At 38.2% G+C, this 24,001-nt stretch overlaps 1 protein-coding gene across 2 annotated transcripts in view; it reads left to right on the top strand.

Annotated features, from left to right (window-relative positions):
- Positions 1 to 24,001, top strand: part of PLD5 (phospholipase D family member 5) — a 174,628-nt gene that overhangs the window by 14,448 nt on the left and 136,179 nt on the right. Inside the window, exon 1 of one of the 2 annotated variants that reach the window (XM_027887321.1) lies at positions 22,019 to 22,404. The exons of the other annotated variant lie outside the window; for it this stretch is intronic. Within the exon in view, the coding sequence (XP_027743122.1) occupies positions 22,402 to 22,404 (3 nt within the window). The 5' untranslated portion in view covers positions 22,019 to 22,401. Of the gene's footprint in view, positions 1 to 22,018; positions 22,405 to 24,001 lie in introns of those variants that run through there. 2 annotated transcript variants of the gene reach the window in all.

The following is a 24,001-nucleotide window of genomic DNA, read 5'->3' as shown; positions in this document are numbered from 1 at the left end:
GTAGATAATGACTGCATGTCTAATTAGAGACATCATGATGATGTAATCTGAAAACAACAAAACTGCTGGTACTGGCCTCTCTTCTGTGAGTTGTATTGATTTTACAGTAGCATGTTCTAGCTCTTCTTAATTAGCTTTAATTACATGTATATGTATGCGTATACTTCTAACTATTGAGCATGATACTGTAACTGAGACCTTTGTTTAATTGTATTTATTGCCCATTTACCATGCATTGTGTTCTTTTCTTCCATTTTGTTTAAAGAAAAGAAAAAAAGAAATCTTGGCAGCAGAAAGAAGGTTCTCTTGTATTGTCCTGGCTGCTGGGCTTTACAGGAAGGGAGAGATGAGTGATTTTTGAGAGCAGCTGAGCCTTGAGGCCTGGAGAAGCTTTTAGGGTTGGAGGTGGGGCAAGCAGAAGAGAGGAACTGGGAAGCTTGAAGGAAACTAAAGGAAACTGTAGTCTGGAAGATTCCTGAAATGAGGAGAAAACTTGCTTGTAGTAGCAGATACAAAGATAGAAGATCTTTAGGATTCTGGAAGTAAAACCATGATTCTTCATCTCAACCTGTGAAAGCTTTTGGATTGGATAGCCAAATCAGAGGAGAAAATCTGCCCTGTGAGATGATAGGGACAAAATTTATTTTGTTTGATTTTTCCATGCAGTGGTTTTGAGTTCTGGGTTCTGTATTAGCTTAGTACTTTTGTGCACGCAGTTAGAAATAGAAAGGTCATGGGTTTTGTTTGGTTATTTTTCTTGTTGCTGTTTGGTTTTGTCTGTTTTTTTGGTATACGCACTTCGGTAGACTCACTGTTTTCACCTGAAGGCTCTGGCAGAGAAGAAGCTCCATCGTGAATCTCCACTGGCCAAATGTTGTAGCAAAACAACAGTAGAAGTAACTTTTGTGGACTCCTTGAAATAGTGGGCTCTAAGAGCATACATGGATACTGATGCAGAGATTGATTTTCTTTTTTAATTTATATTGGTATCATGGACTCTAGTGTCTTCCTGAGACATGGGGAGTCATTGGCTTGTTTAATTGCCTTCTGTTACGTACCTTCAAGTGACAAATGTGGAAGCTACAGAAACCACCAAAGAGGGGAATATGAAGTCTTTAGACTGAACAGATGTCACTCTTGCTTTCCAAAAGCTGAGAATACTCTGACTTAATTTTTTCAGTCCTAATGCGACTGACAAGTTCTCTGCAAGTTTCTATTGGTTTAAATTCTTTATTTATTTGCAATTCAGTGCATATAACTTCTGAAAACAGAGGTAAAATGTAATAGTCTCATCTGATTTGTTTAAATATACTTATTCTTAGATACAGGGGTTTTGTTTCTTTCTGTTGTCTTTATGTCAAGTAAGTTGCCATTTATTTATGAAAAAATTCAAGCAGTGTTCATACCACTTTTCAACTAAAACTGCATTAAAAGTAGAATATTTTCCTGTCTATTCTAAACCAAGATTACAGAAATAAAATAATAGTTTTTCTTTGTTAATGCTATTATGTAATCTCTAAGGTTGTTATACTATTTGAAGCATGTAGGGAGAACAATGCAGTCACCTCAGTCGTAATTTTTCCTGTGTGAATAACCCATTGCATGCTATGACTAGTGTCCATTTGTAACTTGAGTGACAACATTGTCTTCCTGAGAGTTGAAATTCCTTTCTTTCCACTGTGTTTCGTGAACACTTTCACTTGATATGTGAAACATGGTTGATATGGATATTTCAGATAATCAGGAAGCTTTTATTTTCTTCTTTCCTTTCTGTTGTGGGACAGGAAGATATAAAGAGTATGGATAAGAAAACCAGGCCCAATGGGGAAAAGTGTTTTACTACCTGGAGTTGCCTCCAAGTACAGTATTAATGCCAGGTATGGCAATAGCAACGGTTTCAATTCTTAAATTACTTTCATTGGATTTGCATCATTCAGAAAATTAATTTTTGGTTTCAGATACAAAGCATTGGATTGGTGAGCACTTGAATAATAGTGCTTCTTTCAATTTCACAATCCTGAATTCCTGACCACGTATGCATTCTAGTGGACCAAATTCAGGGTGAGGAGAAGGTGTTACTTAAAGCTCAAACTGTCTGTAGAAAATTTTTTAACACTCTTAGGAAGCTTCTTTTTCTCCTATGTATTCAGATTTAAGGGGGTGGATGTGTTGATTTTACACTTGCCTTTTCATTTTGTCATGTCTTTTGGGATCTTAAACATAGAAGTAGTTTATTTTCTTTCATTTTAATTTCTGAAAAGTTCTGAGATTTTTGTTGCTTGGATTTCTGGCCAAGATAACATAATCTCTTGCATGACTGTCTCTGTTACCCTTAGCCAGTTAATTCATCCATTTGCTTTACTGGGGACTAATTTTAATTACTTACTTGAAAGGAAGTTGATTCATTAGTATTTATATTGGTCCTCTCCTCAGTGTGGGACTTTACATTTGCTGTTGACATTCACAGGGCTTCTGTCAGACCATTTCTTGAGACTGCTAACTTCTCTCTGAATTCTAGCCTTGTGTTACTCAATACTGGTCCTGGTAGCAATCCCTGAGATTCTCATGTAGTATCTGGCCACCAGCTGGCCTCTGTATGCTGACTGCAACCCATTTAGCTCAATGGTTTGTACAGTTTCTAACCAAACTTACATGGTTATCCAGTGCACACCTTGCCAGTTTCTCTGTAAGAGTTATATGGAAGACTGTCACCAGCTCAGAAGCCTTGGTAATGTCAAGCTATGCAGTATGATTGCTTTCCTCTAGTCCACAGAGTTCGCAGTCTTATCACACAGAAGGCATTCAGGTTAGTCGAATACAATTTGCTCTTGGTAAATCTGAGTGATATCCACATCATCTTCCTCACTTGCTGTCTTCTCTCTTCATGTATGAAAAGCTTGGCCTCTCGGTGGTTGATTCCTGAGCCTGGCCTCACTTTGACTGTGGGAAATGTTTGCCATTTCCAACTCTAAGAAAGAAGTGGATGTAATTCCTCCTCTGCACCTTCTTTTAAGTGCACCTGGCTAATACCTTCCCTGGATTACTGCCAAGGCAAGCTGTGTGCAGTTACAGTGACTGTTACTATGCTTAAGAGATTTGAGACCATATTTGCAACTAATTTTTTTTTTGTATTAGAGAAAAGAGCATCTAACAGTAGAAGCACTACTTTGAGACTCAAGGTGTTGACCACATTTTCTCATCTGCCAGAAGTTTATTCTGTTGCAAAGTTAGCTTCACTTAACTTCCTTGAAGTTTACCTGGCTCCAGAAAATTGGCTAGTCTTTAAAAGAGACATGGACCTGAGCAGAGAAAATATTATTAAATTCTCACTTTATTATGAGTTTATATTCAGTTTCTAGATTGAGTGCCCTAAAGTTGGCCTAACCTAAGAAATGTTTTGGTCATAGACAGGAAATAAGACCTCAGGACAGTTTCTCAGGACTACTCCTTTTAAAGATAGAGTGGAAACATGCTTTGTGTTTTTCTTGTGATCTTGAGCAAGGTACCATACTCCCACTGCAACTTGTGTCTCTGCACAAATAATGGACTAACTCAGTGTTTTATGAGGGTTCTGGGGATATATCCAGTGAAGATGACAAGATATACCTACGGACAAGATATGAGCCATATGAATACTTTAGATAAATGATAATATAAAATTTTTCATTTCAGCTCACCAGAATAGATGGTGCACTGGAGATTTTAGATACAATTCTATGCATGTCTCATCTGCAGGTTGGTATTGAAACTAATCTAGCAATTGTGTTGCTGCAGGGTGAGCCAAATTTGATGAAGAGAAAAGAGCAGTATAACACTTCAGCCCCTGAGCTGCAAGCTCACAGGCTCAGCCAGGAGTTTTACTTTAAAATATATATATATAGGGCTCTTTAATACCTTGAAATAGCATCAAGAGAATAAGCCACATACTTGTTCCCAAAAGGCACTTTTATTGATAATTTAGTGGAGAAACTAGGGGAACTTGGCAAAAGTTCAAATGGGCACCACACAAACTAGACAAAATGTTCCACCACAGTACTGACCCAGCACATACTAGTCCACAACACTTAAATCAAAATTCAATTCCTCCAGCTTTAAGCTACCCAAAGTATCAAGAAAGGAGCAAAGAAAGAGAGAAGAGGGATCAAGAAGAGAGAAAGAGGGGGAGACAGATTATATAGCTACCATTGGAACCTTGTGGAAGACCAGCTTTCACATGTCCAGATGGCAGGGCTGTGACATGTGGCAGACAAATGCTTTTGGTTTTATCTGCTCTGGTCTGTGTAGCCAACCCACCCAGGTGATGCCTCTGACCCACCAGCACGGCTGGGGTTCCAGGCCATGGTTAGGGGCAGTGTTCTCATTGTCCCTGCCAATCTGAGGCTGAGTTAGGGGCTCCAGGAGGTGCAATGTGTTGAAGTTTTCCCAGGCTGCTTTTGACTGACAGCTTCTCCAGGGCTTCCCCATCTGGGCTCCAGGGGCTTGTCATGAGGGATATGAAGCCACCGCCTCTCTGTGAGGTTTTATCTATCCCTTCCCCCTCCACACACACATACGCCCCCCTCCCCCCTCCAGTCAAGGTAGTTCCAACCCAACAATTACTGATCTGGTATCTAACAAGCAGGAACGTGAGGAGAGGAGCTGATCAGAAACTTCCCTTTTGATGGTTGACATACTTGGGTTGGTTGAAATGCAAAGCAATACAGCATCCTTAGAGATGTGTCTTGACTTCTTCATGGCCTGTTACAGAGTATGCTTTGTAGGCCTCTGTCTTTTATGGAGTAGCAACCTAGATGGCTGTAGCCCAATGCTTCTGGCTCTTGCAATACACAATGATATTTGAGGACAAATTACTTCAATTACGTTTTTTGTTCCATGTCAATGTCTACATTAACCATTATGCAGTTAGTTTCATGAAGTAAAATTCTAATTACCCTAATCCAAAGCATTACAGAGAAACTATTTCCCAAAATGGCAAGACTAGGTTATTTCTGTAGACATGTCTACTGGCTTCTGAGGAAGGGCTCTGACTTGCTTGGAAGTTCTTATATTTACAGGATGTGTCCTCACTGCCTTGTAGAACTTGGAGCCAAGAGCAAAGTAAAGCATATCATTGTTTTCTTGACAGGTGAAAGCTTAAACGCTATCATATTAAATTTTAGCATTTTGCTAGGGCTCCTTCTTAGGCTTGTTTGTCTGAACAAGGGCTTTTGTTTGGCTTCCAGGTGAATGTGAGCTCAAGGACAGTATAGGTCCTGGTTTTGAAAGGCAGTATTAATACCAACAATTAGTAATAATATCTGCTTCAGAGAGCTTTATGCAACTTCAGATTTCTTGTTTTCAGTCTTCTAGCTATTGTTTCCTTTCAGGAGGGGTACAACTTTGAGGCATGTGTTACTGGACTTTTTTGATTAAACTTGTATTGCTAGTAGAAATTCATAATACTACTTAGCAGTCACTTCATTTCCCATATAAAGTGCTTCTTATCTGTCTTAAGGAGTGCACACACATTCCAATAACTTTTATGGCATTTATTACTATTTGCATACTCTGTGTGGCTATAGCTTCTCACAGCTAGGACAGCTTATCCTCAAATATTTGGATAAACAGTGCAAGCTGTAATAGGAGACACTGGAGTAAAAGAATTTTGTCAAAAAATGTGGATATGCAGGCACAATGGATATTCTAAAACTTGCTTCCATGGTGTATGGTCTTCACAGTAATAGGTGGAAAAGATTATGTAAAAATGAAAAGTTGTAAATTAAGCCAGGCTTTTTTTTAAACAAGTAGACTTCTCCATGAACAGAAAAATTCAGAAGCATTTTAATTCTTTTTCTTCATTATGCTTGAGGTTAAAAACAAAAAACAAAAAACAAAAAACAAAAAAACCCCAAACCAAACAAAACCCACTAACCTCTGAGCTGTTCTTTGTTTTAACATCAACTTAGGAAAATATTGAACATAGTCAAGCTATGTACATGAATATTTCCTCCCAGAATATACAGTGTAAAACACAGTAGGTTTTTTTTCTAGCTATCTTTCACAGAAATGCCTGAAGAAGACAATCATAAGGAAAAACCAGAAAACTCAGATCAGGGAGGAAAGAGGCTTACGGCAGCTTTGGGGAAAAAAAGCTCCTGCAGCTAAACTCACTTCTTTGCCTTCACAGAATGGCTGACATTGGAAAGGACCTCTGGAAGCTGTCTTTTCCAACTCCTGTGCTCAAGCAGGAACACCGAGAGCAGGCTGTTCAGGACCATGTCCAGACAGCTTTGGATTACCTCCAAGGATGGGAACTTCTCTGGACATCTCTGGGCACTCTGACTCAACTCACTTGGGCACATTAAAAAAGCATTTCCTGATGTTCAGACAGAGTATCTTGCATTTCAGTTTGTGCCCAATGACTTGTTTTATCACAGGGCACCACTGATAAGAGTCTGTCTCCACTGTGTTTACATCTCCTTCTCTTCAGATATTTGCACATAGTGATGGACTCCCTGAACTGTCTTCATGACACTTTGTTAAACTCTCTCCATGGTTCCATACTTCTGTTGTACCAGGGAGCCTAGAACTGGGCACAGCACTGCAGCTGTGGCCTCACCAGGGCTGAATGGAGGAGCAGGATCACCTCTCATGACTGGCTGGCAGTGCTTCTGCTGGTGGAGACTGGGATACCGTTGGTCTTGTTTGCCACCTGGGCATAAAGCTGGTTCATATTCCACTTAGTGTCTACCAGGATCCCCAAGGCCTCTTTTGCAAAGCTGCTTTCCAGCTTACTACCCCCATCATGTTCTGACACATATGCTGGTGGGGTTGTTCCTCTCCAGGTGCAGGAATTTGCATTTCCTTTTGTTGAACTTAATGAGATTCCTGTTGACCCATTTCTCCAGGATGTCAGGGTCCCTCTGGATGGCAACACAACCCTCAGGCATAGCAGCCACTCCTCCCAGTTTTGTATCATCTGCAGACTTGCTGAATGCATGCTTTGCCCCATCATCCAGATCACCACCCACTGGACCTGGCACTTCAGCCAGTTTTCACTCCACTTCACAGTCTGCCCATATTTCATCAGATTTCCTATGAGGATCTTACAGGAGACCGTGCAAGATCAAATACTAAACCTGTTTATTCTTGAATAAATCTATAAAATGAAAACAAATTACCAACTCATTTAATTTTTTTCAAGTCACTGGAGTAATTATTTAAATCAACAGGTGGCCTTTGAGAGATAGTTATTAACATATTTGGTTACATTTCTCTATAACTTTATAAAATAATTTTTTTTCATTAAATTGTAACATATATAAACAATGTGGCACAAAGATCTATTAGCTATTAGCTGTTGCACTGACAAAAGATCACTTAAAAAAAATACATGTAATAGGTGTATTTTCTGAGAATATAAAGGTCACTTTGCTGGGAAACAGAAAAGAAGAAAAATGGGGTAATAAGATAGTGTGTATACATTCTGTCAATTCTTACAATAGTATACATTTCATAATTGGATTGCTGGAAGCATGCCCATGAAATATGTCCCTCTTCTAAGTAAATCACAAAAAACCAAGACTAAACAAAAGATTAAGAGTCACGTAGTCCATCCTTCTGCCTCTGGACTGCATTAGCTATAACTAAGTGTAATGCTGAATGGTGGATGACATTACATTTTAATCATCAGCTTAAAGATTTAAAATAGTGGTTTCTGTTAAGGAAATATTTAGAACTTAGTGTTCTTGCATTTTGTGCTGATCAGAGTTATGACTGATGTATCTAGTATTTTTCATTAAAGTTCATATAAAAAGACAATTATGTTCTTTGCTTACAAAATTACCAAGTCCCTGTGGGTTATTAATACATTTATTATTATTTATTATGCTTGCTTTTAGTGTTTCATCTTTAAATAAGCTAAAGAACTTCAGTTTAAAAAACCTGCTGCCTCTTGTACACAAATGTAGCCTGCAGTATAATGATATTAGGATTTTGAAATAAAGCAGGTGTACAAATTTTTCTCAGAACATAAAGTAAGCTCACTCTTACTGTTAATGTGTTTTTCTGTTACCTTGCCTTATGTTTCAGTCTGCTTGTGCCTGCTTATATCTCTGGGACATAATCCAAAACCATGGAAAACTCTGTTAATTCCAATGAACTTGCAATCAACTATTCTGTTTTAAGCTCTGTGGGAAGAAATGTTGATGGCTTGTATAGTGCTGATTACTGTCAAGCCCTTGTATTGAGGGCTTTAGGCTGTGCTTCATTTTTAAGGAAATATTCAGCACAGATACTGAATTGCTCTTTAGTTTGGCATGGTTTGAAATGGAATCCTTTTCATTACAAATGTGTAGTATTACAAGTACTTGAGGGGATGGGGCTTGGGTTTGATGTGTTTTTTACTGTTATTAATTTTTTTTGGTGTTGTTTTGTTTGGTTGGTTTTTCTTTCTGTTTAAACATGAATGAGTAGTGCTGTCCTTACATTAGACCTTTCTCCCCTCTGTTAAAAGGAAACACTCTATAATAACAGAAAGTCATGTTTTACATACGGCTGTAAAACAGAGACCTCACATAATTACATGATCATTTTTCAGAAAGTGAATGTTATCTCTGTTTTCATTTTAAAAAAAATGGTGCAAATGGGGCATATAGTTCTAAGTACTTTTACAGTTCTGTGAGTCTGCATGCTAAAGCAAGCAAGTACTAGTTCGTGATTTTAAAAATGAGATAAAGACAGCAAGATTAATTGTCCTGCCATCCTACCACCTCTTTCTTGAACTAGTCAGGTGATTTATTACCTGTTTATGTTCTGCACTGCTTGCCATCTGAGATCCTAATGTTTTGAGTGCCTATAGACTTGGAGCACCAGAGAATAGGCAGTTATTGTGCAGTAGGTAAGGGAAAATATAAATTAGGCAATATTCAAAGAACCTTTTTGATGGCTGCACTCCTATTCTTCAGACAGAAAATTCTATTGTTTCAGTTTCTCAGAAAATCAGAGTCATTGGGTCAACACTCTTCAGTAAGATAGATGCTGGAAAGGCAACTTCTTTGGGAAAATATATTGTTATCAATCAACAATTATAGTTTTTGTCTAAGTAAGATATGGTAGAGACTGGTAAAAATGTATGAATACAGTAATTCATAGAATGATTGGTGAAAGACTGCAACAAGTATGCTTTGCTTACAAAGTATATCTGACAACACCTGTTTTATGTTCATTCTTGTCAAACTTCTATTACAGAAAGGTTGGGTTTCCACTTTTGTTGCTGTTTCATTTTTGGTTTGATTTCTTTTCATTGAAGAGTTGTAAATCATTTTACACCTCTCTGTGGGCACTTACGCCATTTAAAACAAAAACTATTCTTGTCTCATTGACTAATGCTGTCAGACTACTTTCAGATTACAGGTTTCCTTGTTCTTTCCCCCTTTTTTAAGTATACAGTTATATAGGGGTTGGGGTAGATGTCCAAAGGATAATGTTACAAATATATGTAGGAAAGTATGAAAACCATGCTTTATTTTGGATAGAAAGAGAATCTGAACAGTTTCAGATTATTCACTTTATCTCCTTGGCCCCTTGGCTCAGAAGATGTAATAGCAACTTTATTTAATACTTAGTATGGATTCAGTGGTTCGAAAATGTGAAGTATAACACTGGAGCATCTGCTTATTCTGCTGAGGCTGTTTTGTGTTTTTGTTTGTTTTTTGTTTGTTTGTTGTTTGTTTTTTTCCAGCTGCAAAAGCTGTTTTGGTTCAAACTGCATAATCAACATGCATTTAATTCACTCGAAATCTGAGTGAATCTGATGCCTACCTGTAGGCATCTATCATCAATTTTGCAGTTGTGGTAGCAGTGAAGATGGAGTGACTTGGCTATGGGATTCCCTTTCAGATACATTCAGGGATTTGGACTGGATTCTCAGATCGTAGGGACAAAGTTGGCCAAGTTTCAGGTTCATTGTGTGACACAGTCCTAATTTATAAAGACAATATTGATTTATTCTAATTCCACAGAAACGAAATTGTGTGAAAGCATATAGAGAAAGTTGGAGGTCACCTTTATGTTTTTAGCAGCATACTGTATAATAATGTGAATTACTGTTCTGTGCAGAGATTTGGGCCTTTAATGCAGTATGCTGTGCAAATGCAAGAGGCAGGTCTTGTCATGAAGGACAAGGAGGTGAAATAAAGGCAGAGAATGGCACTTTGTCTTGCTCAGTTTGTTGGGTTTGGATTTAAATTAGTTCTCTAACTCCTAGATTAATGTCCTAGCCACTGTATTTCACTTTTGAGCTTGTCTTTCTGTATTGCAAGTGTCTGCAAGATGAGGCGTACTGCCCTCAGTTTCCATCTAGCCCTGGCACTTGCACAGATATGTCTACAACAACAAATAGCACAGAGCAATATAAGCAGATCTTTAAAGCAAACATAGTGCTAAGGCTGAGTGTCTGTGCTATACATATTTGGGAAGTTTTAATAGGACTTGCTCTTTACCAGTTCCACTGACTGAACACCTATTAGAAGTTTTTGAGTATTAGTTGCACTCCTGAAATGCACTTGTGGGTTTCATCCAGTTTCACTCTGTGAAACAAACTGAAATAGCGATTATGGTGACTGGCCCAGAAGACTATTGTAGAAGAGGTTAGTAATCTGTGTGATAGCACCTGAATACAGGTGACTGCTAGCTACTTGAGTTGTGTATTTGATCCATGTGAAAATATTGTATGTCCCTGTTCCTGGGAACTGTTGGTTTATTAATGAGAAAAGAATAATAGAGTCCCCCACCAAAGTACTCTTGAAAGTTAAGTTAATATTCCAGACTTGATTGCTTTCAGTGATACGTGAATCTGTATTGTAAGCACAACCTTGTGCAAGTGAATGTAGAGTTGGTGAACCTCTCCACAGCAAAGATGAGTGCATTGTGCCATGCCCTGTCCATCCAATGCTTATCATCTCAGGATTCCAAGCATCAGAAGAGATAAGAGATTTTTTGTAACTTGATGACACTTTTTTTTTTTATATTAGTAAATATTTGTCTCGAAAATGTTTGTTCCCTGCTTCTTGGGTTCCAGTGCGAAACACAGAAGTCAGAAGACTTGTATATTTAGAAAAGCACAGTCTTGAAGCAACCTAAAATACTAATTAAGATATACCCAAGCCAAAAACTAAACTCTTCAGGAAAACAATGTAGGGTTTACATTTGCATAATGTATCTTACAATTTCACTTGATGGGATTGAAGCTCTGGTCCGTGGGTTAGGGAGGGTCTGGTTTTGCGGTTTTTTTTCCATACAATTCCATACTGAATCAGCTGGAAGTTCTCCGATGTTCAGAGAGCTCAGTGAAGTTTTGAAAACAGCCTACTGAAAAGTAGTCAGAAGAGATTTCCAAGGAGAGTATATCCAAGTATAGCTTTCTTTTCCGAGAGATTGGTTTTCATGAAGTAATGAACTACCTTGTTTTGAGAGAGACACAGAGAGAGAATAAAAGTGGTGTCAACAACTCCATTCAGATATTGAGATCAGAATAAAATCCAAATGTAATTTATTTAATTGTAAAGACTAAACAAAGAAAAAAAATATTTAGACCTGTGGAAAGAAATTTGCAACTCAGAAAGGCTGATTCATGGTTTTTAATAGTTCTTGTAAACTATGTAGACATACTGTAGCTTTGTCTCCAGTTAGTGGTCAAATTATTTATAGCAGATTCAAAGACTGATACCATCTTAAGGATATTTATATATATAGGAAGCTTTATTTTGTTGGCTACAGAAACGTAATGTGTCGTTGTTGTAAATAACAGAAATAGTTGCATTTCCCTCTCTCCCCCTCCACCCCACCAAAAAGACTTACCAAGGTAGGAAGTGTTTTGTATCACATACAAAGGATTTTAATTGATTTAACAATTAAATCTCAGCACTGGATCTTTCAGGTTCTTTATTCAAGAAGAGCTGTTTGTCTGAGGACACAGAAAATGCTTTTTGAGACAGGCTTCCCTGTGCTGCAAAGCACTGTTGGGGGCAGCCAGCTGCAATGTGGAGGTGTTTCCAGCCATGTTCCTACTAGTCAGATGTCTGACTTGTCAGTTCTTGAATTCCTTTTGTGAGTTATTTGAGTCTGTTCCTACTGAAGCTTATCCAGAGGAGGCGGAAAAAAACACAACACTCAACAAAGGTATTGTGGAGAGCACAGCTGGATACTAGTCTTGCTGTTTAGTACGCTGTTATATTTAGTAGTCATATTTTTTGCACATCGTCAGGGCAGAATCTTCCAGTACTTCTGGTTTTCATTCCTGATTAATTTTCTGGTTTACTGATTCTTTGTGACCTCTTTTATACACAGGTGAAAATTGTTTACTTTTCCTAGCCCCAGTCAAAAACTTTTGATCTGGCAAAAATAGGTATTCAACATGACCGATGCATATTTGCTATGTAATATTTGGCAAGTCATCTCCTTTTATTTAGATTTGATTTTCCTTTCCCTGCATTTTGAAATACAGTAATTCTTAACAGCCTCTTCAGGATTGCACTGGGTATGTAAGTCAGTAGTGGAAAGCAGTAGTGCTATGATTTCATTGTAAAATTTCAAAGAGATGAGCTGGCCTTGCTCTGCAGAGTTCTGTGCATCAACTGGGAAAGCTTGTCATTAATGTTTTGCAGGTGAGCAAATAGCTTCTTTAATGGGGCTGTGTATTGGTTTCGTCACGCAAAGAGACATTTCCCAAAGGAAGAAGGGGAGAGATTAAGGCATAATTCTGCCATGTGTGGTGTTCTCTCTATATATTCCTCAGTCCTTAGTTTTTCAAAAATGATTTTTGTTTTCTTGATGGTTCACTCTCAATCTCATCAAGGCCATATTTTTCTGTTGTGTAAACAATTGGAACACAGCAACAAGTGAAACACAGATGAACTGCTGTGACTGTATATGTGCTATGGCAGCAAAGAATTTGGCCAGGAAGGATACCTAGACCTTAATTACCTCTGGATGCCTTAAATTCATTAGATGATTAAACCATTAATGAACTTGGGCTGTGCTTTCAGCTCAGCTTGACTAGTAATAAATTCATTACGTTACTCATTACCTGACATTAAATTTCTGAGTGGTAGCTTTCAGCTACACTGCAAAAATGTGAATATTAATCTAAATAATATAAATGCATATTATTACTTTCTTCCTCTGCCAGTGCAGTATAATGGCTGTATGTACCAGGCATAGTATATTCTTGTTCTGTCTCATGCTTTGCTGTACAATGTTGTTAACTTTGCTACTCAACCACCATTCCACTGTCCAGTCACTTCCTGCTAGCCTGAAAAACACAGCCTTGTAAGCAATGATCACCTTTCATCTGTAAGATGTGCTCAGACAAGTCAGGCAGCCTTGATTTTGGTTCTGAGTTCTTTGCTGCCTTATTGATCAGCTGTTACTCACTTTTCTTTCCTAACTATAGCTATCGATGTCATCTGACTCCAGGCAACCACTAGAAACTTCTCATTTGAGAAGCAAGCAATGGTTTCGCTACAAAGAGCAAGGCTGAGAATGTTCATGTGTTAAGTTATATCTGATTTAATAATTTATTTTTCCATAGTGTCTTTTGAGTTAACATCAATTCCATCTATGGGGCTTCAGGCACCTTGCAACATTCTCTCTTATGTTAAGACCTTGCAAGTACATGAAGCTGTCCATATTATCCAGATTGCTTCCTTTCTCCTGTCTTCTGTCATGACAGTCAACTTTGTTGCAAAATATTTGTGCTGTGTCCAACTGAGAGGAAGTTAATTTTCTTCACAGTATTGTATGGTACTGTGTTTTGGATACATGGCTAAACCTGTGTTGATAATGCACACGAATTGGCTATTGCTGAATAGTGCTTGCATGGCACAAAGGCCTTTCTTTCTTTCTTGGCCCTCAAACTGAGTAGGAAAGTAGGTGGGAAAGAAATTGGGGGACATACAGCTGGGACTGCTTACTCAGCAATAAAAACTGGAGGTAGAAGATGGAGGATGTGTCTTCCGTGGTGGTCATTGCTTGAAGAGTGTCTGGGCATTGGTCTGCTTGTGGGAGGTAGTGAGTGATTTTCTTTGAGTCACTTGCTGTTTTGGGGGTGGTGTGTTCCCTCTTTTCTTCACTTGTTAAGCTGTTTTTATTTGATCCACAAGCTTCCTTGCTTTGTTCTTCCTTTTCTCTCCTGTGTGCCACTGAGTGGGGGGAAGTGAGCGAGCAGTTGCATGGGTGTTTGTCTTCTGACTGGGGTCATCCCACCACAGTAGTTTATGTAAGTATAAATCATTTTCAGACCTGTGGTTAGAAGCAGTGTTGCTCTCCAGGTGCCTGTTTTGTGTGCCCAGTCAAAATTAGCTGTATAACAGCAGGTTGTCATTCTGATTTATATGTGTATTTACTTGGAAGTTTTTTGCCATTGGACTGCCAGTTCTGTCCATTCAGTCTCCAGAGTGAGATAACCTATTCTTTCTTAGCAGCTTCTTTTGTTTTAAAAACATGCATTTACAGAGGTTATTGTAAGATTCTTGACTTCTCTTTTTCACAGATAGGAGTCTTGTACCACTCAGGATAAGTAATAGACTATCTTGTGATACTTTGTGAAATGGACTGTTTTTAAGCTTGGTAAAATGAGTGAAAAACTTTTTCTGTTGATCTCATTGTATTTGGCCATAACTAGTTTAGGCTAAAGCCTCAGCTGCAATGTCCCTCTGTCTTCTTAAAAACAGTCCATCCCTTAAATAAGTTTTCTCTTTTTTCCAACGTGGTTAGTGTTCTGGTTAAAGGATTTAGTTCAGAAGTTTGTGCAGTTTTTCGAGAAGCTATTCAAAGACCTTGCCACTAAAATCAGCTCTTCCTTCTTTCTTGTATTCTTAGCTGCAAGTGGGCCAGATTGTCATCCACTGCTATGATCAGTTTTTCAAATGTTCTGTCATTTCCACAGATTGTTTTTGTTTAGCTGTCTGACCACTTGCTGTATCTTTTCACAAAATCCTATCAGGTAAAGGGAATACTGAGCTTGCATGTGTCTTTTGGCACTGTGCAGGTTCATTTTTTGTTCAGCCTGTGCTGGAGATGTGTGCTGTGTACACCTACACTTTTTAAGTTTTCACAAATCTGTAGCAGTCATTTGCCTGCTTGATTTCTTGCTCATGACTCTTCATTTGGAAGTGGGTTTAGTCAGCACCACCTGCTCCATAGTGACTGGTACCTGAACAAATGCTGGTGCTGTTCAGCTACTGTTCATTTCTTTCTTAGGATCAGTCTCCCTCCCCTGAGAATCAGTTGGGGACACTAGTGTTGATTTTTAAAGTGGGTTATATTTCTTACTGAGCTTTTTACAGTGAAATAGTTTGGCACTCTCCTGACCCTGTTGCTTGGGATAATGCCACCATATCTGTCAGGTGTCACGCAGGAATATGAGCCTTAGCCATCCAATGCCTTCCTGAGTTTTTCTTGTCCGTAGGACTTTGCAATAGTACTGTGCTGTGCCTCTGAATTTCATCTGGCGTTTTCCAGAGCCATCCATGTGTAGCTTGTATCTGTTTATCAGACATCAGCTATCTGAGGACAGTTTTGGAGAGGCGTCATGATCAAGGAAGTCCAACAGTTTTAGGTCACCTTTATCTGTTGTAACCCTGAGGTCACACCAAGCCCTGAAGATCTCCTTAGGGGCTGCTACATTTCTCCACTTTCTGTATTCAGTCAGGTATTCTCAGCTCAACGGTAGCACCTTTGATCTTTTTGCCATTTCTTTCCTCTTCTACCAAAGTTATTGGGACTAAGTTATTTGGATTAATTAAGCTATTGGGTAATGCTCGCTGGCATTATGCAGAGTACCGCAGCATAGTGAAACGTATTGCATAACCTCGTGAAATCATATTAAGTGTAATTTCGCATGGAAACGAAACGGAATTATATCAACGCGGCTAACGTTGTTACGTTGGGGGCCAAATGCTAACCGGCTATTTTTAGCGCGCACATTACGTAGGCCCTTTCTAAAAAAAAAAAAAAAAAAAAAAAAAAAGGGGTCGGTGTTGGGAAGCGCTCGGTGCCGTGTCCTGGGACCGCGCTCGCCCGGCCCGGCCCGGCCCGGCCCGGCCCGGCCGCTCCGCGCGGGGCTGCACCGCCCCCTGGCGGCCGCGGCGAGACGCGCAGGGAGCGGGGAGCGGCCGCTGGTGCCGCCCCTGGCTGTCTGTCCGCTTCCCGCGGTGGAAGAGCGCCGCAAACTCGCCGAACAGTGATCTCTCATTAGCGCTCAGTGCAATAAACCCCAGACTTCTTTAAGTGCGACTCCCTTAACATCTGCTTTTTGCTTTACAACATGATTGCGGTGTGTGGTAGTTTCAGTGGTTAGATCAAAGAATGCTGTGCCGCTCCTTGTCGTGTGGCCGCAGCGTGCCTAGAAACAGTGGCATTGTCTCCGATGACATTGATGGCAGGAAGTGGAAGCTGCCCACCCTCTCAGGGTAGCTCTGCATCTCACTCCTGTGCCTCTCTTCCCCCAGCCATCTCCCCAGAGTGCTGGAGAGGCTCTTACAGCCCACCTGGCTGCTCCAAGTGCAGGAGTGGTGGGAGGCAGAGTTACTCTTTGGACCTGTGGAGAGAGAGGGTTGTTCATTAACTGTGTTTTCCTTTATGAGGTTGTGCAGGCAAGGATTCATGTGCATATAAGAGAGAGAGATGGATTCAGCTCCATTTTGAAGCTGATACCTGTCTGCGCTTCTTAGGCAGCACAGAGACCTAGGTCTGTGCATAGCTTGGACTGGGGTGGTCCAGTGTGATCCCCTCAGTACAGCGGTTGGCACAAACAGAGAATCTAGTTATTGTTTCACTACTCTTGGCTGCTGAATCAGTCAGTGTAGCAGAGCAAAACAGAAAGAATTGTTTCCAGGCAGATGGACTCTGGGAGGCAGCACTCATATGTTTTTTCAGCTGCATCTGATACATAATAAGGCTTTATCTTTTTCTTTCTCTCCTTTTTCTTTTTATTTTTTTTTCTTTTTAAGAAAATGCAATGGAATTTCTTTTGCAACTGTTCTTACCTTTAACTCACGCTTTCAACTCTTCACAGAATAATAGGAAATATTTATTTGAAAATTGTAAGCAATGTTTGGTCTTGATAACAATGAAAACCCATCATCCTCTGTGTATTGGTACTGCCCATTTAAATAGCTGACAGCTCCAGTTATGATCTGTGAGCATCAGTTTAGGGCTGGGTAATGCTAAACATTCAGGGCCATGTTTCAGTCTTTGGCTATTGCTTGAGTCTTAATTTGCAAGTAACCTATTCTGTTCTGTAGATGCTGTACCAGTTTCATAAGATCTGAATGTATTTCCACTGATTTGAAATGATATACTATTGGTGTGAAGTCCAAATCTCTACAAGCAAAATTTTGCATAACAGTTTTCCTTCCTGCAAGACCAATAGAACTTTTTAATCCTCTTTCTGCTTCAGAACATTATGTGAAGTATTTGAGGCTGTGCTTTTATATTATAAGTCCTCTTGAAGAACAGAATTTTACCACTGGAAAGTCTCATGGGCAATAATGTATGAATTGTATGAGTGAGGGGATCTCAGGGTGTAAGTAATACCTGAGATTCTGGTAAAGCTTCTTGCAAGGTGAAATATTGCTGTCTTTTGGAAGAGTAGCAGACTAGGTGGTGATATCTTTGATTTTTGGTGATGTTGGTTTTTGTTCTAGCTGTTGATTTGTAGATCCAGCAAGCCTTGAAGAGGGACCAGATTGAGACACCTTGCTGTTCTGCCTCTTTTTCCACATCAACCCCCGGTGTCCGCCCAGCTCCCTTCTTCCTTGTTTCTACTTTCTCTCTCTTTTTTCCCCAAAATTTACTATCTTCTTGCTAATTCTGTTACTTTCTTGTGTTGCTAATGAAACTGATGAACAAAGAAGATCTAATACTGGCATTTATAGTTGTATTATTTGGCTTTGGAGTTCCTGTGCTAGTTAGATTTTGGAAGAAGGGAGAATTTTTCTGTTTCTCAGCATGAGTTCCATTGACATTTTTTGTCCATAGAACTACAGTACTTTACCAGTTTATACTCAGAGTGTACTTTGGACATACTTCTTTAAAGCAATGCTGGAGAGGGACTTACATTTTCAGGAAAAAACAACTTTAGTCTGAAAAATCCCACTTAGGATAGTGACAACCAAGATATACAACAGGATGTTGGAGAGGTTGTCTTGCAATAATGGCTCTGGTGAAAAGACCCAAGCAAATAATAGAGGTGCTGTCTGAGGTGGTGTTATATGAACATACATTTCAGGTATTTTTTTGTATGAAATTAATGCCACAGGAAAATTAAATAAGACCATAGTTTTGCTCCACACACTGGTCTTGTGGCTCTAGTTGTCTGCCAGGCATGTTCATTGTCATATCCATTCTCCTGTCTTGCACAGCCACTTGCCCCTTATCACTGTGCTTTTTAAAGAGCATTTCTGTTCGCTCTAAGCCTTTAACAATAAAATTCAGAATACTGTTGTTCAAATTCATCTGACCAAGGCAGGCTAAACTCTATACTGAAAAAATCTGAGCTTGGATTTTAAGCTACTTCAATATCTTCAAGATCTTGAAAAGCCTTGTTGTGTTCCACCTTGTTTTCTTGCTTTCCATTGCTCATGAAAGTGAATATCCTTAAAATGAGAAAGTGCATTCTGCATAGATCCCAACTATAATCATGGATTTAGACCTTTTCTGAGAGTGAAGATTTTGGAGAAAAATATCTTTTGTGAAATATGAAATTATTTAAAAAATCAAAGTCTTTCACTAATAATTTTCATGTTTTGTCAGGTGTCTTTGAGGTTTTGTTTTGCTTTGCTGACTTTTAGAATTGCTGCAGATGTATGCAATCTTGTTTATCTCAATTTTCTAGCTTCAAATAATACTGCATTTTTTTGTCTTGTTACTTATTAAGGCTTTGATTTATTTTTAACTGTTTACAGCAAACTGTTCATAGGTACTTTCATCATTTTTTACAACTAATGGGAAGAGATTGTGCTTCATAATGCTAGGGATAATTTGGACAGACTTACGGAGAGCCACAGGAGAGCCATAACTGCATGTTCCTTATGATTTATGGCATCTCAAGCAAATCCAAGATGACTTAACTGTTCTGCATTTAAGTTTATTGGGATTTTTCATTTAATGGAAAATTGAAATAATTTTTTTCACCTTCTCTTCAAACAACAAATGCCAAAAAAAAAAATTCTACCAAAAATTCAGTTCTTTGATCAGTTGTTTTATGAAGTTTTTCAATTGCTGTAGATTGAGGGCTCTAGTGTGAATATTTACATGCTGCAAAGAACACGTATGTGTGAAATTACTTGTATTGCCAGATCAAATCTATTTCCATCAAAAAAAGTAAATTACTATTAATCTAACTTCAGTTTTTCAGCCTCGTTGTGCATTCCTTGATCATTTAAAGAATTCAAGGGCATCCTTATGTCATTGCTTAAGAAAAGCTCCCATTGCTTATGGATCCTTTAAGAACTGAAGAGGAAAAAAAAAAAGGACTTCATCTTTAAGGCTTATGTAGATGAAGAAGTTGAAGTTCACATTTAAAGTTTTGCAGTTATATCACTACATAATTCTTTTCTTTGGTGGGCACTTCTTTTTCTGTGTGTGTGTTGGAAGAAGTTTGAAGTAAATGGAAAAGTTGGCTTTCTTTTGAAGGAAGAGTCCTAATGCTGAAGTAAGTTAACTTGAATTATTTTTTCTGGTTTTGTTTTGGTTTTTTTGTTTGCTTGTTTTTTGGTTTTGTTTTTTTTAACTTTAATTATTTTTTTTCTGTATAGGTGTATGATACCACTTGTTCTGTATAGAAGTGTCTTTAAGTTGAATTTTGGAGATGATATTTGCACTTGAGTTTGGGAGGTGTGTTTTAATTGTGAGAAGAATGTGCCAGATTTAATACTGAAATGTGTATGAATTCAATTAATTTAATAACTTTTCAGTAAAACATGGAAGCATTCTGACTTCATTGACTGAAAGGCAGAGTTGAAAATTGTTTGCATGTTTGAATAGGGCCATGTCACCCTGTCCCATACACATTTTGTGTAGAAACATACAGGAGCAAGACTTGGTTGCATGTCTTCATCTGATCACTTTCCCAGTGATTTTTTTCATAAATTTCAAGGATTGCAGGAAAGGTTTGTACAGACTACTAAGATGGCTGAAAACATTCTGATGAAAAAGTTTTCATTTCTTAAAAGAGCAAACCTCATTAGTCTGATTGATTGTAATTGAATTGTTTCACAGAATCGTCCCTTGGGTCTCAGTGGTATTACAAGTGAAGCCTCTCAAATGGGAGTCCCTTTAGCAGTCAGACTAATATGACTATAAGGGTTGTCTCTGGTCTATGCCAAGGTTCTGGTGTGGCACTGGGCACTTGCCAATCAGTGCATCTCCTGCTCCCTCCATGCTGCTAAAGCTACCCAAGAGAGAGTATCTTTAGACAGCTTTCTGGTCAAACAATGAAACCAGTGCTCTGTACTGATTTTCTCAGTATGCTTTTTATGCTGTCTTGTATGCTGTTGTCCATTTTTCTTCCTGAAATTTTGTCCCTCTTGGTTTCATAGAACCTGTTTTGCTTATTTTCCCTTCTACCTTCTCAATAGCTCCTTCAGTGCCTCTTTCCGCTCCATCTTGCTATGTTTCTTAGGGGTTGAACCATGGACCTTTTATTTACATCAGATAGCTCCTCTGTGAATACAAGTCATTCATCTTTTTCATGATGACTTCCAAATTAATTTCTTTAGCTCTGACTGAAGAAGAAAGGTTTGGAATAAAGAGAGTTTCTTGTGGCTATTCAGCTAGGTAACAACAACTGAAAGCAGCTAAAACAGACCTCCCGCAGACTCCCCTGCTGCTGGAAAACAACCTAATCTTGCCACGTCCATAATGTGTGTGGACATCTATGATGTCCATTACATGTGTCGTTTATTACTTTGTTCTTTCTATAAGTTCAGAAACAACATCATCAGTGTTATTGATAGTTAAACCTTATTTCTTTATGCAATTTCCTAAAATAAGTTCATTACTCTTAAAAAAAACCCCATTCAAAACTTCCTCCCAGCTCTTCTTCATCTCTTAAACAACCTTGCCAATTAGTCCAACATCCTTTTCCTTGATTTCTTCAGCTCAGTCCTGTGGTCTCATACCCATTCTGTTTCAATGAAAATCATTATTGTATCCTGTTGCAAAGAGAATAGAAGAAAGCTATAAGCATCTCTTCTGAATTTATTTTCCCTTCTTGCACAGAGCATGGTCTTGACTTTTCTAGACCTTTATAAACTCTCAGTTATTGCAGAGGTATCTCTCCATCCTCTTTCATCCATACATTAAAATTTCAAGCTCATTCTGATGACAATTTATATAATATTCCTTTATTGTGGTATCCAAAAAGCTTGGAAATGGTGAGGTTGCTGGTTATTACTTTTAAGTACCTTTTAAACTAACCAATAATGTCTAACCTGGCTTCTTCTGCATCCCTCTGTCATCTCTAACTGGGTTATTTGATAGCAAGGTCCATGGAGTCAGGACTGTTGTGTTCTTATTTATTCATTTTTTATTTTATCACAGAAAGCACAGCAGCATTCTGGGTGTTCACTGAGAACATTAAGATTGTTATAATATTAACTAAGTAGTTACAGCATTGCAGAGATTTTCTATGGTGTATGTTCTTGAGAGAGGTGGTATTAGAAGTGTGAGATGATAATTTCATCGCTTTGGAATGAAATTGTCCTCATCAGGAAAAAAAAAGGTGTTTTAAAAAAAAAGCCGACAAAGAGCAACCACATTGGAAATAAAAGATACTCTTAGCTAATCTGAAGGGGCATTTGGCTGCCTTACAGAAGCACTGTGTATTTTGGCAGTTAGGAGCTTTGGCTTAGGAAGATCCATGTTTGGAATAGCAGGGTGTGTTGCAAGTCAAAATTCAGGTATCTTGGCTGAGATGCGTGTGGAATCTGGCATGATGCCTTTCTGCACTGTGCCTAGCTGTAGCAAGTGCTGAAGTCCCTTGTGAACAATATATGAATCTCATTTTGGAAAAGGAAAAAAAAAAAAAAAAAAGAGGAGGAGGGAAGAGTGAGCCAGGATTTATTTTAACATTTAGTGGATATAAAAAAACAAGTATCAAGAAGCAAAACATTTCCATGAAGCATTTGCTGTGGAAATTCTGCAACTTCTTCTTGCAAACCTCTTTATCTCTTGGATTGGCTGATTTCCAGAGCATCAAGACTAGGAATTGAGGGACTGAAATATAATCAGTGGTGATACATTTTAACCACATAAAACACTCTCTGCCTCCAAAGCCTCCGGTGTCTCTAGTAAGCAGTGCAACAGCAACAGCTCCTTGCTGCTGAACTCCAGAGACGGGGAAAATATTGGATCAGAATGGTAAGAAGCTCTTTTCACCAGATCTAGGTTATTACTCTGAAAAGAATGTTTAAAAGATGATGATGAAATTAGTAGGGATCAGTATTTAAACCTAGAAAACAGTGTGTAAGATACAGGGGAATTATCAAATGTTTTTCTGCAAGAGAAAAGCGCTGCAAGTTGGTGACAAATATCTTTGGCACTGAACATGTTGTGCAGCTTATATAAAATCTTTTAAAATTGGGAAGCACTGCTGACTAACATTTGATGTGAATTGTAAGTCTGTCTACTTGGTTGATTTCAGAAGAACAGCTGTACAGGCTTTTAAAATGATCGTGCTTTAACAACCACTGGCACAGACTTTATACAGACAAATATAAATAAACCTATGCCAATCACTCATGCAGGCTGTATGTTTATATGTTTTCTTTTGTTGGGGTTTTGGGGTTTTGCTTTTTAGAAAGAAGCAGAGATGCTCAGTACATGACTTTGACTTTTAGGGAGCTATGAAGTTTTTATTTTTCTGGGTTTTCTGGTTTTTGACGTGTTAGAAACACTGTTTCTCTAGTGTAATTACTTGCTATACTATTTGTATATTTGGGAAAAATAATGAAGGAAAACTTTTTAGAGTTGTGATGGTATCATATTCTGATCTAAGTATTAAAGCCCTAGAAGTAGAATATAAACACATAAATATAGAATCTGGAATTACTGTATGCTATGTTGATACCAGTGCTATTAGTAGTTTAAACAATACCTGAGGATAGAAAAAAAAATTCATATTAACTTTTTTCTAGGTATTAAAATATTAGAGTGTGGATATGAATCTTGGGTGTGTTTACCCAAAGACTCATTGTCACTGTTTTGTGGGGTTTTTTGGTTGTTCTGGTGGGCTTTTTGGGGGGGTTGTGTTTTTTTGTTGTTGGGCTTTTTTTTTTTTTTTTTTAATTGAAATATGAATCAAGCCTAATCTCCTTTATGGAAACTCAGCCATTTATTTTAAGTGCCTACTAAGTCCAGGAATCTATTGATTATGAAATTACAGTACATCAGGGTGAAAGAAAAACAAATTATTAAATGAGTCTGAAGATCCCTGAAATACACTTACTTGACAACCCAGCTTGATGTGTAGGAAATTTTTCTCTTTGCGATTCAAACAGAAGAGAAGATTTTTAGCAGAACAACTACAGGAGTTTGAAAAGTGTACAGCAGATGTGAAACAATGTCTGATTTGGTATTTTTTATCTTTGTTGTATATTTTTTGTTGCTTAGCAGTACAAAAATTAAAATGCAAGAACTAAAACTATCACTGAATACTTTATGATTTTTTTCAAAGTGTTTTCACTGAATAGCAAGAAGTAAAATACTGAAGTACAGTAGATAGTCAATCATGTTATCATAGCCCATATATTTCACATTGTGACTGCAAATCCACTTTGATGTGCTAAAGATTTATGTTTTTCTTCTCAACATGCAGAATAGATTGCAAAATCAATATTTGAGTGGCAACCAGGCTGTAAGGTTCCTGGAAAGATGTTTAGTATGAATCTAAGCATGGCAGTTGTTGTTGTTATTATTATTATTATTATTATTATTACTAGTTTCTTGACAAAAATGC

Source organism: Empidonax traillii, unplaced genomic scaffold (assembly GCF_003031625.1).
Source record: "Empidonax traillii isolate 1590-97213 ecotype Southwest subspecies unplaced genomic scaffold, ASM303162v1 scaffold206:size1282135, whole genome shotgun sequence".
Classification (NCBI taxonomy): domain Eukaryota; kingdom Metazoa; phylum Chordata; class Aves; order Passeriformes; family Tyrannidae; genus Empidonax; species Empidonax traillii.
Note: the sequence above shows the minus strand (reverse complement) of the source record. Positions and strands in the feature narration are given on the sequence as shown.